This window comes from Panthera leo, chromosome D3 (assembly GCF_018350215.1).
Source record: "Panthera leo isolate Ple1 chromosome D3, P.leo_Ple1_pat1.1, whole genome shotgun sequence".
Classification (NCBI taxonomy): domain Eukaryota; kingdom Metazoa; phylum Chordata; class Mammalia; order Carnivora; family Felidae; genus Panthera; species Panthera leo.
In genome coordinates this window covers 76,292,796-76,310,245 of record NC_056690.1, presented here as the reverse complement: position 1 = coordinate 76,310,245, position 17,450 = coordinate 76,292,796, and the positions used below count along the sequence as shown (strand labels likewise).

General features: G+C 44.9%; 1 protein-coding gene across 5 annotated transcripts in view; it reads left to right on the top strand.

Moving 5' to 3' along the window:
- The first annotated feature begins 4,359 nt into the window (after positions 1–4,359).
- FECH (ferrochelatase) overlaps positions 4,360–17,450 on the top strand; it is a 37,614-nt gene continuing 24,523 nt past the window's right edge. For 2 of the 5 annotated variants that reach the window (XM_042910578.1, XM_042910581.1), the window contains exons 1-4: positions 8,839–8,978; positions 10,349–10,475; positions 15,702–15,832; positions 15,939–16,058. In XM_042910578.1, the coding sequence (XP_042766512.1) occupies positions 10,380–10,475; positions 15,702–15,832; positions 15,939–16,058 (347 nt within the window). In that variant the 5' untranslated portion in view covers positions 8,839–8,978; positions 10,349–10,379. Of the gene's footprint in view, positions 4,598–8,838; positions 8,979–10,348; positions 10,476–14,887; positions 14,978–15,701; positions 15,833–15,938; positions 16,059–17,450 lie in introns of those variants that run through there. The other 3 variants (XM_042910579.1, XM_042910583.1, XM_042910580.1) reach the window with 3 other exon arrangements.

Sequence of the window (17,450 nt, the reverse complement as noted above, 5' to 3'; positions counted from 1 at the left end):
AGTGAACCTTCTGAAACACTGTGGGTCACTGTGCTAAAGGGAGATGACTCGGGGGACCACAGTGTTTCGTCACCTACAAAGTCCTGCATCAATCGGCCCAAGTTTCTTGCCGCTTACCCCACATGCTCTGCTCAAGACACATGGGTCCCCTTGCTGTTCCTCAAAAGCCTTGCTATGGGTTCCCTCCCCCGCTCGCACTCTCTCTCAAAAAAAATAAACATAAAAAAAAATTTTTTTTTAAATGGGGGTCCCTGGGTGGCTCAGTCAGTTGAGCGTCTGACTCCAGCTCGGGTCATGATCTCACAGCTTGTGGGTTTGAGCCCCACGTTGGGCTCTGTGCTGACAGCTCAGGACCTGGAGCCTGCTTCAGATTCATTCTGTGTCTCCCTCTCTCTCTCTGCCCCTCCTCCACTCGCACTCTGTCTCTCTCTCTTTCTCTCTCTCAAAAAATAAACATTAAAAAAAAAATAAAAAATAAAAAAAAGCCTTGCTATGGGTTATGTCCCCTACAAAGATATGTAGAAACCCTCACCTCTGCTACTTACAAATGTGACCTTATTTGGAAATAGGATCTTTGCAGATGTAATTAATTTAAGATGAGGTCAATAGGCTAGGTCCCTAGGGTAGGCCAGTATTCAACAAAACCCCGATATGACTGGTGTCCTTACGGTTACGAAAGGACAGACACAGAGAAAGTCCAGTGGCGATGGAGGCAGAGATGGAGTGATGCAGCTACGGACCAAGTACGGCTGAGGATTGCTGGCCACCCCGGCAGCTGGGAAAAACAGGGAAGGATTCTCTTCCACAGATTTAAGAGGGAGCACGGTCCTGTTGGCACCTTGCTTGTGGACTTCTAAGCCTTCAGGGCTGTGCATTTCTGCTGTCTTCAGCCACCTGGTTTGTGGTATTTTTGTCCCAGCAGCCCCAGGAAACTAACTTAAGCTTCAATGTGTTCCCGCCTCGCTGGTCCCTCTGCTTGCAAAGCCCTTCGGCAGAGAGCCCCCTCGCTCTCCATGGGTCCCCGCTCAAATGCCACCTTTGCAGAGAGGCTGTGTCCAGCTGCACCACCGAAACTAGCGCTTCCTGCCTCTCTCCACTCCTTTGCCTCTTTCACTTTTCTTCATGGTCCCTAGTCACACCCGACATTATATTGTGCATCTTTCACTTATTGTCTTCCTTGCCGTCAAGAATGTAAGTTCCAGGGCGGGGGCTTGGGGGACTCAGTCGGTTAAGCGTCTGACTCTTGATTTCGGCCCAGGTCATGATCTCACGGTTCGTGGGTTTGAGTCCTGCATTAGGTCCTGCGCTGACCGTGCGGAGCCTGCTTGGGCTTCTGTCTCTCCCTTTCTCTGGCCCTCCCCCGCTCTCTCAAAAATAAATAAATAAACCTAAAAAGAAAAAAAAAAGAGCCTAAGATCCATGAAAGTAGAAAACAGTGTGGTTCATTGCTGCAAACCCAGTGCCTACTACGTACCTGACATAGGTAGGCTCTCCATGCTATTTGCTTCATAAATGAATGAGTTCCTTGAGAGTACATTTTGCTCTTTACTTTTTTATCCTTCCCGTTGCCTGATACATGCTTTGCTTATCGTGGACTCTCAGTAAATATGTATAGATGGACTAATAAATCCCTCATCACTCGTGGCTTAAGGCTCTGTGTGGTTAAGAGAGGAAGTCAAAATGCACACCACATTGGCCTGGATTTGGTGGCCTCTTTGCTGTAAAACAATTGTGGGGACAATCGATCAGATTTCTCTGAGTGATCATTACAGCTCACCATTTGGCTGCCTCACGCAGCCACGGTTTCTCTTGTGCTGCACACCACCCCTTCTTGCCCTGTTGTTTTTCTGATTAAGGAGACAGAATTGAGTAATCTAAATTTGGTGTGTGTAGCTCAGAGGTGCCAATCATGACAAATAATGAATTAGGTGATCCCCCTGCCCTTCCCTGAAGCATTGAGCTGAAACCAACAAGTTCATTTTATTTAGGACCAAAGGCTGAACTCAGAGGGCTGTCTGTGACAGGAGAGTGCTTTTTTTCACTAATTAAGTCACCCAGTTTCAGACAACCTTTCTCCTGTGCGGTGGGGGTGCGGCTTATTGAGTTGACCCTGAGACTGTGCCTTTGGCCTTCTGTTTGCTAAGACAAGTGGTATATACCTTTGTTACAAATACGTAAGCCAGAAAAAAATGCATTTATATGTACATATGCACACACATGCACACACACACACACACAAATCTCTTATTGTTTTATAAATTTGCTTAGCTGTTTAAGGGGTTTTCTGGTTTCCTTAATAAACCCACATTTAGAATTTCTGGGTGAAGTGCTGTGTTTTCTAATCAGTTTTGGAAACGACCAGTATAAAATGCATTTTATCTGCTTTCATTTCATAAAAACATAAAAATGTACTTGTTGGGAAGCTATTATATTTGATATTTGTGAGAAATAAGTCAGAGATTAGAAATAACAGTTTTTATGATACTCCCTGTTCAGGAAAAATAATGAAGTTCTATTTCCACCTATAACCTATGAGTCTTAATATGTGCATTGGGGGGTTTTGTACATGAGGGATTTTGAATTTTTTTTTCAAGTGAGTAAAAATGAAAATATAAGATATGAATAAAATGTATGCAACTACTAATTCATTTTTAAAAATGTTATTATGTTGATATATTTCATAAAGCATGTGTTGCTGGTTCCTGGGCAGATACCCGTCCTAGCTGTTGATTATGTGAGATTTGGCACCTTTGTGCATTGTCACTAATCATCAGCATTTCTCTAGGAGGGGCCAGAAGCCCTTGTTATCTCCACCTAGCAGAAGGGGCATAGCCCTGGGGAGGCAGGGGTGACTTATCCAGAGCCTTCCAGACTAGCTAAGAGCCTATCCAGCTCAAACATCTAAAACCCTTAGTTAGCCTTTCCCAGTTCTCAGGACTTGTCTACACTTCGTCCAGCACAGCATTTCAAAATGTAGAGGCTTTCTGTGCAGCTTACTTAAAAGAAATGTTTAAGCTTTAGGTAGAGAAGTACATTATGAAGGTCACCTCCAAAGGGCAAATTAAATGCATGTAATTTTCATTATGAGCGTAGAGAGTTAGCAGAATATGTAGGAGAGCAGTTTAGCACTTGGGGCAAGTTTTACTGTCCATTTCTCAGGGGACATCTGCTTGGATCTGAAGATCATGTAGGTAATATGAAAGGCACTTAATTTGATGTTTTATATTTGGCTTATAACCATAAGGAGGACCAACTTTAATAATAAACTAACCAGGAACAAATTTTAGCTACAGAAAAGTGGTTTTCAACTCAGACTCCATCGTCCCAAAATATTCCACATAGCTTGCCCCCCTACTTCCTTCAGGCCTTTGTCCAGATGTCAGTGAGAATTTCTCTGACCTATCTATTTCAGATTGCAGTAGAGTCTCCCCTTCTCCATCTCCCTTATATTACTTCCTTCTTTCTAACGCTCATCATCACCCCCAACAATACATATCCTGATTATTTTGTCTCTCCCTCAACCCCCATGTAAGCCACTTGTCTTCTCTGTTCACTGCTGTTTTTCCAATGCACACAGTAGGTGGTCAATACTTGTTCAACGAATGAATAATGCCTGAGACCTTTCTGTTCCAAGGTTGGTCTTGTACTTCAAGGCACACAGAACAATGGGTACCGTTGGCAGGTGCAGGTGTGGGAATGCAGGAATGGCTAGAATTAAGAGCAGTGCCTGTTGCGTGTGAGGGATTGGGACCAGACAGCTACCTTGCGACGGTGCGCAGATATACGGGCAAACTTCACCATGCGATCCCTCCCAGAAACCCATTTGCTGGACTGGCGTTCACTTTTCCTAACGTTCTCGCGTTAGCAGTATAATGTTTGCTTTCTGGTCCCGCCTGTCAAACTGTGCTGTATAGAGATGCCACAGGGAAATTAAAGATGTCATTCACGAGTGTCTCATATAAAACAATTCCTTTTCCTACTCTGAAAACCAAGCTTACAACAAAACAGGGTCGGCTCAGTTGTACTATAACGAGGCAAGCAAACTGGAGAAGTGAGGCAAAAGCATTCTCATATCTAAGTCATAGTATTGAAAAAGTCTGGAAAGCCCTTTGCCGAGTTGTGGCGGCGGTTTCCGCCTTGGCCAGACTGGCAGATGCAACCAGGGCGTTCGTTCAGGGTGACCGGGGGCGGGAGAGGGGCTGCTGGGCTGGAACCGCCGGCTGGTGGGGCGGGGCCGCTAGCACAGCCTCGGGCCCCTTTTACCCCTTCCACCCCCCCTCCCCCCGGCCGAAGGCCCCACGCCCGGGCCAGCTGTCTCGAGGGGCGTGTCTTCCTCTGGCCCCGCCCCCGAGCCCCGGCTAGGCCCGGCCAGGCAGCGAATGAACGGGTGCGCCGCGAGGGCGCAGGGGGCCGCAACTTAAGATAAGGCGGCCTGTGGTGGCAGTGCCAGCAGCTCGGAGGTCTCCGGGCCGGTACCGGATCGCGCCGCCGTGGGAGGAACCCGAGTCCCGGGCCGAAGCTGCCCCGGGAAAGCTCTCAGGCGGCATCAACATGGCTGCGGCCCTGCGAGCTGCGGGCGCCCTGCTCCGCGATCGGCGTAAGTGAGGCTGTCGCGGCCGCCACCGCTGCCGGGGTCCCTGCGACGGCGTGGGCAGCGCAGCTCGCGCCGGGGCCCTCCGGCTTGAGGGGGTTCCGGGAGCGGCGCAGGAAGCTCCGCGCTATGGGGCGAGGGGCGACCTGGAGAAGGGACCGGAAAGGGGCCCTCCCCTGGGAAGGGCTGAAGGGGGGGCGGTACACGGGTCGTCTGGGGTCCCTGGGACGCGGCCAGGAGAGGTCCCGGAGCACCATGAGTCAGCGGGGTTACCGTGAGCAGTGCCGGGGTTTATCCGCACCTTAGTTCTTATCTGTAAAAGCATAACCATGAGCGTCACGGGTTGTGAGCATTATGGGAGGGAGGGTGTGTTACGGACCTACCACTGAGGACGGTAACTAAGGCATCATCATCGTCATCACCACGGACATGGGTCATGGGGTTCCCTCCCTGGTGATGGAGGTCGCAGTGTGCCCACTGCTCCTCTGTCTTAGCCCCTGGCGTCACCCGGTGCTCACTTGTCCTTAGGCAGGTAGCACCCACTGCGAGGGAGTCTGGGCTAGTATTTCCTAGAGATTTTTGAAGAACGAACAAGATCTAGTGACAACCCAACATGTTTCTCATGCAAATTTTGAATGTAGGGTGCTTCTAGGATGAGCTGAGGAGTTTGCGCGAGAAACACCTGGTTGGCACACTAACTCTGCAGCATTTTTAACTGTGACCCCTTGAGTAAGACACTCACCTGGCTTGAGTTTTGGTAAAGATGAAAGGAGAAAGGTAATATACTTCACGGGCTTGGCATGAAGATTAGCTGGATGCCGGTAAAACTTGTAGCACAGTGCCTGTCATGCAGTAGATACATTGAGACCCTTAAATGTTCAGTTATTATGTGAAAGGCTGGGGCACACTAAGATGCTTAGTTAAGGCATTTGAATGATGACCGGACACAGACCTGCTTTATTTCTCTAAGAAAGTTCCCAAATTCTTCAGTCTGGCACGGGAATGGAGAGAATCCACTTTGAATTTCCATATCTTATTACAGGTGCCTTTGTGAGGAAGATAGTAAAGACCCAGTTTGTGGTGAGGGCCAAGGCACAAAGGGTATGTGGAGCAAAAGGCATCTTTTTTTTTTTTTTTTAAGAAGAGGAAGGACAGTACCAGTAATGTTCCTGAAAGATGTATTGAATTAGCCTTTTCTTTCATCAGCCATTTCTGTGGCAGAGTCTTACAGGTTTTAGATTTGAGGTCATAGAACAATCTAAGAAGCTTTAAATGATTTGTTCCAGATTATGAGTAACTAAGCGGAAGGATTCAGAAACCCTAGCAAATGTGGATTTGAAGTCCAATTGAATTATGAACTCTGATTTTTAAGATGTAGTTATAATACTTTAATCATCTTGTTGATATGAAGGAATTAACATCTGAGTTAGAAAAAATTGAGTAGTATTTCTGAAAATGAATTCGGAAAGTAAAAGTACAAAAACAAAGTTTTACACTAAGTTTTTAGCATGTTATGGAATCAATAAACTCTGACGTGGGCCACATACTGTATATACTGTATGTATTTTTGAATTAGAAAGTTGGTAGACTAATGAATTATTGTTTTTTCTTTTTGCCTTTTCTTTCCAAATTTTCAACACTGAGCATATATGTCTGTCTTTTTCTTTCTTTCTTTTTTCTTTCTTTCTTTCTTTCTTTCTTTCTTTCTTTCTTTCTTTCTTTCTTTTTTAACATTTATTTATTTTTGAGAGACAGAGTATGAGCAGAGGAGGGGCAGAGAGAGAGGGAGACACAAAATCCGAAACAGGCTCCAGGATCTGAAAGTCAGCACAGAGACCAACGCCGGGCTCGAACCCATAAACCAGGAGATCATGACCTGAGCCAAAGTCAGATGTTCAACCAACTGAGCCACCCAAGTGTCCCATGTCTTTCATAATTAGAAAAAGAATCTAGAATAATGAAGAAGAATATCAGTGTTTTAATTAAGGACATTAGAACATTTTGGTGCCATACCAGAAAATAATTCTTTTTTTAAAGCCTCCCCTCCCCAAATGTTTATTAATAATCACAATATTGGATGTTATTTAAGTTAATTTTAACTTTCTAAACTTTATTTACTTATTTTTGAGAGAGCAGGGGAGAGACAGAGACAGAGAGGGAGAGAGAGAATCCCAAGCAGGCTCAGTGCCGAGCCCGACGTGGGGCTCAGACTCGTGAACTGTGAGATCATGACCTGAGCCAAAATCAGGAGTCGGATGCTTAACTGACTGAGCCACCCAGGTGCCCCAGTTATTTGTTAGTTTTTAAAATGTTACCTATTTTTATAAGTACCTTTTGAAATAAATCTCATCTCCTATGTGATAGGAAGTGGCTCTGGGGTGCCTGGGTGGCTCAGTCGGTTAAGCATCCGACTTTGGCTCAGGTCATGATCTCACAGTTTGTGAGTTCAAGCCTCACATCAGGCTCTGCAATGCACAGCCTGCTTAGGATTCTCTGTCTCCCTCTCTCTCTGACCCTGTCCCCCCACCCTCCTTTCTCTCTCTCTCTTTCTCTCTCTCAAAATAAATAAATAAACTTAAAAAAAATGGCTTCATTATATATTAAAGTACTTGCATGCCTTGCTTTATAACCTCCCCTGCCCTACCTCTAAGCATCCAAAATATTAAATAATTTGGTTTTGGAGAACCAGTTAATACCCATGAACCTCTTAAATTATATATATACTTTTGAATGCTTCACCTTTTGGGTTTGTCCAGGAGTTACAAAGTTTTGCTTTCTTTATATTCTCTTCTGCATTTTCCTAGTTTTATAGCTTTTATGGTTTGTAGGCCTTTAAAAGGTAGACCAGCAGTTAATGTCATAGGTAGGGGTAGAAGGGGTCCCTGGGTGGCTCAGTCGGTTAAGCGTCTGACTTCGGCTCAGGTCATGATCTCACAGTCCATGAGTTCGAGCCCCTCATCAGGCTCTGTGCTGACAGCTCAGAGCCTGGAGCCTGCTTTAGATTCTGTGTGTGTCTCTCTCTGCCCCTCCCCCACTCACGCTCCGTCTTTATCAAAAATGAGTAAACGTTTACAAAATTAGAAAAAAATAAATAGGGTTAGAATACCTGGTCTCAGTTCATAAGTGGGCAAGTCCCTGCTGTTGAGTATTCTTACTTCTTAACCACATGCAGTGTGCCAGGCACTGTTCTTGGTTCTGGACATAGATGTAAAGATTTTTTTTCCTGATGTTCACAGCAGCCCTGCAGGGTTGACCTGATCACCATTATACAGATGGGAAAAGGGAGTAGTTCTTTGAGTTGCCCAACTACTCCCACACACAGCCTGTTTGGTCCTATCTGGGATTTCTGCTAGATGTCTCTGGCTCTGGAACATATGCTCTATGCTATACAATGCTGTCTGTGCCCTTGGATTTCTCGTAAGCTGTGAACTGAGTGTCTTCAGGAGTCTCAGCTCGTCCTTTGAACAATTACTTAAAACTCCTTTAGCTACATGTCTGTTGGTCGTTTGGTCAGGGACTACTCTTAGTTTCTTTGGAACCTTCAGATCATTAGGGGAGAGGAGTGTTACAGAGAAGTCCTTGAGAGGGGGGTGTACTAACCCTATGTCCTGAGCACAAAGGATCCATTATTAGCAGCATTGCCTTCTGAGAATTTGTTCGGCCACAGAGAAGAGGATTTTGTTAAGTATAGGGCATGACAACTTGAAAAACTACCCTCCCAAATTGTGCTAGGAAATACTAATGTACTAGTTGATGACTCTGGTCTCACCCGGATTCCCTTCTGCCACTCCCTTTTTAAGATTCACAGGAGGAAGGCTTATCACCAGCAGTCAAATCATGTAATGCCTAAATTCTATTCTAGTACCCCATGGAATCCAATATCTCATCCATACCAGGAATCGCAGACATTGTGGCCTGATTGAGAACCCGGTTACATCTCATGCAGTTCAGAATTGAACTTGTCTAAAATAAGGAGCTGCGAGTTGGCTTGAGACTTCATTTGAGCAGAATTGAACTTCTATATGTCAATCTTTGCACTTCCACTTTGAGTTAATAAGGACTATTCAGCACAAGCTCACGTAATTGGCTCTGTTGGGAATGTGCACAATATGGGGAGTTGGAAATCTGGAGATACCATTCTCCTATATTTTATAGGCAGGGTAGGTGAAAAAACATCAGAGCAGGTATAGTCCCTATGCCCTAGACACTTCCAAATGAAACCAATGCCAGCACTAATCGTACGTGGCAGGTGCTGTGCAGAGTGCATCGCTGGTCTTACCTGCTGTAATCGTCACAAAGATCCTGACAGCAGGGTGTTGTCATTTTACCGGGGAAACTAAGGCTCGAAAATAAGCACAGCTGTCAGCTGGCCCCAGTCACGTTGCTGGTAAGTGTCAGAGCTGCATGAGGTCAGAACTGCTGGTCCACAGCCCGAGTTCCTCACCGGGACTCTGACTTAGAAGGAGGAGGAGGAGGGCAGAAGGAGACTGATCTCAAGCTGGCTTCAAATCGGCTGGTTTGAGAATGGGTCATGTGTACGGTGTGGGGCACAGCAGTAACCACCGTCCCCCCATTGCTACCTTGAGTGTCTATTGTATAGCTTCAGTTTAATTTCACTGTATGCCATTTAAGGATGAATATTCTTCATGGTACAACTAAGTATGGCCCATGGACTTCTCAGTCCAGGTGGGTTCTCCAGGCCCACAGCTGACTCTGGCGGGGCACAGGACAAGAGTGCACATGGAGACCCATGTATCATATGTGGGATCGCCCGCTAACAAGCTGTGAAGTATGTTCTGTTCTCCAATACTGGCAAATAGACCTTCGCAATGATCTGGAAGGGTGAACTGTTGAAGTCTTCAGAGTTCCCACAGAAGTGTCGTGGCCTTGGGAGCGTCGCCTCTGCTCTGTAGGCTTCCCTGCTTCTCTTTCCACTGCCAGCTGTGCCCTGAATTGTGAAGAGTCTTGTGCATTCACCCATGTGGACACTCCAGTCTAGGTTCAGGTTCTATTCTTGCTCCTGCAAATAGCTTCCCTTAGGTCAAGAATTGCTCGCACTGATGGCACAATCAGCTTTCGGGAGAATAGAGCTAGGAAAGAGGCCTGTACAGTCCCTGGAGTGGGTGTGGGCTTTTGGGGACAGGGAATTCTGGGTATGGGGAGCCTGGTCAGGAATGTAGGTCATGGGCTCTGGGGTCCATGGGTCTTTGGCTGTGCAGACTGCATACCCTGTGGGGGAGGCTGCAGCACGAGGAGGGCCAGAAGGGGCCCTCTAAAGTAGAACCCCCCACCCTTGTCAGTGTCCAAGGGCAGTGCTGGGGTTCTCAGCCCTGGTGCTTTATTGGAGGAGGCTTATAGGCAGATGCGAGGTCTGTGCAACTGGTTGAAAGCTGGCTCAAGTAACACCCCGTAAACCGGTGGCTCTGAACACGTCCCGCGTCTTCTCCCTTTCGTGTGAGCAGCGCACTAACTTCCGTATGCATGCGGTGATTCTCCTGAGGGATCACGTCAGAATCTGCCAGGGCAGAGTGAGAAGGTGTGTTTCTCAAAAGGCTCCGTGCAGGTCCTGAGAAGCCATCCCAGGAGGCGCCACCCCACCCCCGGCAGAGAGGGCTTGAGTGCCGAGAAACGCCGGGGAAATCACCCGTGCTATAGCGTCTCTTTAAATTTTAAGTCCAGGACTTCTGCTCGGAGGACCCCCTCCAAAGACATTGCTTCCCAGCCGGATTTCATGCCGCTACTTTACTTTTGTCACAGTGGTGCCTGGAAGCTCAAGGGCCCGCCAACCATGGAGGGGCCAGTCGGTTGGAGCCACGGTGGCAGCTGCCACAGAAACAGCCCAGCGTACCAGAAGCCCAGAACCTCAAGTTCAACCGGGGAAGAGGTATGAATCTAATTTTAGGTACTAATAAGAACCTCTTTTTGTTGATGCAGACGCCAGTGAGTGGATACAGGCTGCCTTAAGAGGAAAGCTGCGGGGGAATGCTAGTGTGGAAGGAGTGCAGTGTTGTTTTCTTGGCTTTCTTTCAGTAGCTGGAAGGCTACAAGTTGCACCCACACACGCACACACACCGCTAAGGTTTTAACATTTTGGGGGAATTTTTATAGATTTAAAAAATTGTTGTTAAATTTTTTTTCCCCGGCTTTTTTGAGATATGATTGACAAATAAAAATCCCACAGGGCTTTTGTTAAAGGACACGTAACTCAGGACCAGCAGTCTGCAGATCATGTAGGAATTTAGTTCTGGAATATGTCATGTAACACAAATTTCATGGACACTAGAAATGTGTTTATGAAACTAACATAATTATACCTATGAAATATATGTTCTGTTTAGGATAAGGAGTGACTAATCCGTCAAGAATTTATCTAGTAAACCCTGACATTGTTTTCCACTGTTAACAGGGTGAGCGGAATTCGAAATGACATAATACGATTTGTGATTTATTAAAGGGATAAAGTACCTGTTTCGGACGTCACCCCTGCTGTTTGCGGGTGGATGTCAGCAGGCCTGGCGTTGTTCCGGGCCTCCTCTTCCATCACGGAAGCCACAGCTCTTCTTAGGTCTTCCTCTCATATAGGGGCAGCACAGGACTCGAACGGGCAGTTGTTTAGCTGGGTGCCTAGAAATAGCCCACCTTAACGCTAGCCGAGCGAAAGAAGGAGACGGGTTGCAAACTAGTAACTCCTTGACAGTTGGTTCCTCTAGCGATAGAGCTATGAAAATAGTCCTATTTTGTGGTTGTTATTTTTCATTGTGTGAACTTGGGTACGTTGACTGAAGTAAACTGAGGTTTACTGACTGAGTAAACTGAGGTTTGAAGGGGGATAGAGCATTAGAGGTGGGGCCTCGGATCATCTCTTTTCCACTCTCTGGCCTCCTAAGTGATCGAATCTGGTGAGGAAAACAGGAAGCAGGGACGCTGTCTCTGTCCTGGCAGCCTGGACACCGTTCCTGTGTGTCCCCACAGCCCCGCTTTTCTCACCTTAGCCATGGTCCAAAGTGTTTTAAGTCCTTAGGGTTTAGGGTGAGTATTTGATGTAACCTGAAGAGCTGATTCAGTGTGGAACCCGGGGAGAAAAATTATTTCATTGCTATATTATCCTAGTAGCAAAAGCCAATAATATAACCTTAATATCATTAAATTAAATAAAAATCTAAAAATGTCTAAATTCCATTAAGTAATTTTGTATCATCTTTATACAAAAGAAATGGGTTCATTTTAGGACATGTAGATGGGCAAAAAAAAGATTTAAAAAAATCACCGATAATCCCACCACCCAGTGTTTTGTGTTTATGTCTGTACCGATTGATATTTATTCAGTAAATATTTACCAAAATGTGACAGTCGTGCACATAGTATTTTTTAAATTTCTTCTTTTTAAATTTAATAATATATCTACCATATAAATGTAAATATTCACCATTATGTTAATAGCATACAAGTATTTTATGAAATCACAGTTTATTTACCCATTCCCATGTTATGGGGCACTTGCATTCTTCCTAGTTTTAAAATAGTAGAGATGATGAAGTGATCAGTGTTTCTGTATATCATTCTGGTGCCAGACCTGAAGGCCTCGTGCTGCGCAGTGCTCAGACTATACCAGATGAGACCTCCACTAGACCGGGGTCAGCCGACTCGCCTGTAAAGGGATAGATAGTGGGCCATTTGGTCTCTTTTGCTGCTATTCAACTCTGCTGTTATAATGTGAAAGCAGCCTTAGCGACTATGTAAAATAATGAGTGGAGCTGTGTTCCAATAAAACTTTATTTACAAAAATAGGCAGGGTGTGTATGTACAGATCTGGCCCGTGGGCTGTAGTTTCCCAAGCCCTGTTCTAGAGGCAGCATAGATACTCAGGCCAATTACATCTTGGAGGTTTCATGAAGAGGTAGAATTTGTGTCTTTATCTTGGTGCTGACTATATACAGTATAATTGAATGATTCTGTTTCTTTATTAATTGATGATCTTAAGTTTCTGTTATGTACAATTAGTAGCTCAAAGGAAAAACCTATTTTGAGAGTCCCAGAATATAAAAATGGCAGAATGTTGAAACCTTTTCAAGTGAGAAGTTTTAAATATGTTCCCCTATTTACACTTTTACGTTCAAACAAAGGGAACTTGACATTCAGAGCTTGGTCTCAGATGGGCTCTGTCTGGAGGAGAGGAGAACAGAGACCATGGCTAAGGCTTTGCACTTCGCATTCTCGAATAGAGGGTGTCAGACTAGGGCAGCTAATGCGGCATTCGTCATGCATAACACAGTTTTGAATTAAGTGCACGTGTATTTAGGTATTTCCAAATCATGTGCATCACTTTCATGTGTAAGATCAACACGGTTTATAAAACATGGGTTTGCAGGGCAGAGTCATATCCAATTTAAAGCCACTCTTGTTCTGAGCTCAGGTGTTATAGATGAAAAGCAGTTCTAAATCTCGTTTGCACATTGATACCCTCTATGGCTTAGGTAAGTCTCTTAGCCTGGGGTTTCTTAACCAGTAATCTGTTAACTGGCAGCAATCCATGGAAAAATGCGCTTAATTTATTGTGAGTCACAGATTTTGAGGGTGAGAGACAGGATCTCAGAGCACGGGTGGTCTAAGTGGAAAGATTAAGGGAGCATTTTACAATTTCACAATATAATGAATCTGGAATTTTTAGGATTTAAGAAAAAAACCTAAACACCAGCTTGTTAATTCATTGATAGGACTTTTGGTGAGAGGAGGTGGGAAAGTTGTGGGACAATGACATCCTCCAGAGTAGTTGCTTAGTAAAAAGGAGATGAAACCCCCTTCCTCTAACCCAGTGGTTCCCAGTAGGGGAGGGGGATGCTCCCCACCTCCAACATATTTGGCAATGGCCGTGTCTGGAGACGTTTTTGGTTGTCACAACTGGGACGGGGTGTGTGCCGTGCTTTCCGGCAAGTAGAGGCTGGGATGCTACTAGAACCCTGCAACATACACCATAGCCCTCCACAGCAAAGACTCATCCAGCCGAAAATGTCAGTGGTGCTGAGGAAGAGAAATGCTGTCTAAGACAGTGATGTGAAAGGCGAACTTAGTTTGTCCTTACAGTGGGGTCTAAATTAGGAGATCTCTGACTTCACTGGAATGCAGCATTCCGCTAACCCCAGCAATTTTGCCTCAGCTTGTTTTGCAAACTTAGGTTGAGAATTCAGATTTCTACCTCATTCACCTGTAGTATGTTTGGCAAGAAAACAGTTTCTTCCTGTCTGAATTTGACACACTCTGCTGCGTAACATTATCCCAAGTGTTGTTAGCACTTGTTTAAAAATTGCAATTAAAATGTCATCCTGATCTCATTGGCTTTAGCACACATTAAGGACAGTCTTCCAAACAGGATTCATGTCTGCAGGATTGGCTTAGTCACTGTGGTAGCTGGAGGTGGCCTTGATATAGGAGGCTTAGACAGCGGGACCCCTCAGCCTTTGTACCAGTGGAGTTTAAAAAAACTTCAGGCTGGTTGTTTCTCACTGCTTTATCAAGAGTGAATGGAGAGTACATCCATCCGTGCTGTGGAGTATTATTCAGCCATAAAAAGGAAAGAAGTGCTGATTCACGCTGTCACGTGGATGAACTTTGAACATTTTATGCCAAGTGAAAGAAACCAGGCCCAAAGGGCCACATGTCATGTGATTCCATTTCTATGAATAGGCAAATGCATAGACTGAGAAAGCGGAGGATTAGTTGCCAAGAATGAGACAGAGGGAGGATGGGGAATGGTTCTAGTATGTGGGAATATTTTTGGGGGGTGATGAAAATGTTCAGGAATTAGAGAGTTGTTATGGTTGCATAACTTTGTGTGTATATTAGAGAGCACTGAATTGTATTTTAAAATGGAAAACTTTATGGTATATAAATTATATCTACATTTTTACAAATGCCAAAAAAAAAGAAAAAACCAAAAAACCATGAATGGAAGAAACACTCCTTGTCCTGTAGTGTCCCCACCTGCAGACTCTTTCACTGCACGGCCCCCAGTTCTCCAGGGCCTCATCTCAGGCTCTGACCCCATGGTTCCATGTCTCTAGCCTTGGGCTTCCGGCGGCTACCGGAAGCATGCGGGCGGCACCTGGTCCCACTCTGGCCCCTTCTTGCCCCCTGAAGGTGTTTAGGAATGGAGAACTCATCCCGGCCTGACTCACTTTAGTCTGTGCAGGGTCCAGAGCTCCTCTGGGTTTTAGAGGTTCAGAGCTGGCATGGTCCTTTTGTTGATTTAACTTCCCCCAAACTACTTGATTTTCTTTTTGCTTCTTCTTGTTCCTTCAGTGCTTGATTCTTTAGCCTGGGACCTATTTGAGTAAGAGCAATTTCTTGCCAGAATCCCTTAAGCAGTCGCTCTAGGTAGAGGATCGAGAGGTGAGTGCAAAGTGAGAGGTGTACTTTATCGTACAGGAGACACTACGGGGGAACAGCAGGCTCTGGAGAAGGAAGCAGAGTAGCAAGAAATCATTTGTCAATAATAATAGTTTAAAGGGAAAGGAGCAGATAAAAGAATGAGAGATGGGCTGGTTATTATACTGTGGAGGTTTATTTTATTTTATTTATTTATTTTTTTTCAAAATTTTTTAACGTTTATTTATTTTTGAGACAGGGAGAGACAGAACATGAACGGGGGAGGGTCAGAGAGAGGGAGACACAGAATCCAAAACAGGCTCCAGGCTCCGAGCTGTCAGCACAGAGCCCGACGCGGGGCTCGAACTCACGGACCGCGAGATTGTGACCTGAGCCGAAGTCGGCCGCTCGACCGACTGAGCCACCCAGGCGCCCCTGTACTGTGGAGGTTTAAAAGGGAAACCCATGGTTTCTCTGTGTATGATAGAACTTACTATATGTTCCACATCATGCTAAATAACTATGCTGTCTATTCTCAAAACAACCTTTTGAGGTCGTTGCTGGACTCCCTGTATACGAGGAGACTGAAGTTTGGAGAGACCAAGTAATTTGTATATCTGGAAGGCATTCACACAAACGTTTGCTTCAGCCTCAGGACAATTTGAGCTTTATACCCTGACTCTCAGTCCTTAAAGAATGGGAGGGATTTTTGTTCAGAACTGACAACTTAATGGGGAAACATTTCAAGCCCAGAGAAGACCAGTGCCATGGATGGAGCTGGGAGACCAAGGTCAGAGTCAGAACTGGGACCGTGCAGAACCGGAGGCGTTGTGCATTCCCAGATACGCAGCCCGGTGATAGCAGTGACAAGATCTGTAGGTTTGTACCTCTGAACAGATTGGATGTTGAGTTTGCTAGCTGAACCAACAGTGTACCTTACAGAAAAATAAAAAGCTACAAGTCAACTGCATTTTATTTTATGTAGGAAGCCGAAGACTGGAATATTAATGCTGAACATGGGGGGCCCTGAAACCCTGGGAGATGTTCACGACTTCCTTTTGAGGCTCTTCCTAGACCGAGACTTGATGACGCTTCCTATTCAAAAGTAAGACGCGTGGAAACACCTGCACTTATTCCTAACTTGTGTAGTGCATCTTGCCTTACGTGTACGTCAGTTCTATAGTTACAGAAAATAAATGGTTTTTGTGCCTATCTGGTGGTGACTAGAGCAGCATCATTATTTTCCATTGTATAAGAAGGATATGATGTTGAGAGAAATGCAGGGGAGAGAGAAAGCAAGTTGGAGGGCCTCTCCTTGAGCCCTTTCCTCCCTAGAGCTCTGGAAATGGCAGTTGTCTTGACACACCTGATGTCCCTTTAAATTTTTTTTAAATTTTATTTTAGGGAGAGCGTGCAAGCGGGAGTGAGGGGCAGAGGGAGAGGGAGGGAGAGAGAATCTTAAATAGGCTCCATCCCACGACCCTGGAATCATGACCTGAGTCAAAATCAAGAGTTGGCCACTCAACCGACTGAGCCAGCCAGGCACCCCTGATGTCCCTTTAAAGATTGTTACCGATATATTTGTACTTGACCCTCAACAGCTGATTAATACTCAGGGAAGCAATGATTATTATTCATTAATAATATTGTGGCTGTCCTCTTCCTTTCAAGCCTCCCTCCTTCTTTCTTTTCTTTCTCTTTTAAAGTAGGTTTTTGTAATGAAAAATTTATACATGCACGTGATAAAAAAATGCAAACAGCATAAACATGTTCACAGTAAAAAGCAAGTGTCTCTTTTCTTGAACTCCAGCCTCCCGGTTACCCACCATGGAGGTTACAGATGTAACCAGAAATACAGAAATCTGCAATTGTACAGATGTATTTCTGGTGACAATCCAGAAACAGTCCATGCATATCCAAGCATGTGCTTGTCTAAATATCTATAAATATAGATGTATATGTATATATGCACATATATATCTCCCCTGTCCTTTTTAACACAGATGGGAAAGTACTTATGTATATTATTTAACACTTTGCTATTTTTTTTTTAAATTAACAATGTATCTTGGAGATTATTCTATAACAGATTATATAGGCCCGGTTTATTATTTTTTTTCATGACTGTATAGAATGCCTTGCCTGGTCATAACTTAATTTATTTAACCAGTGGCTCACTGGTGGACATCTATGTTGTTTACAGTGTTGCAATGAACATTCCTGTGCTGTGCATTCAACTTTGCTCACATATTCAAATGTATCTGTGATTAATATACATTTTTTTTCTTTTTTTTTTTTAATACATTTTCTTAAAGTAAGAGTATTTTTTGCTTCCCAATGTCTTACATATCCTAGTTCCTGCTAGGTGTAGGATCAGGAAGTATTAAGATAGTGGCTGGCCCGCATCTAGGGCCTGCGCCTGAGTAGTGTCCTGAATCTTCAGGGTGAGTTGTGAGAGGAACTCGTGGGGCAGAGGTGGCTAATCCCCAGAGAGTGT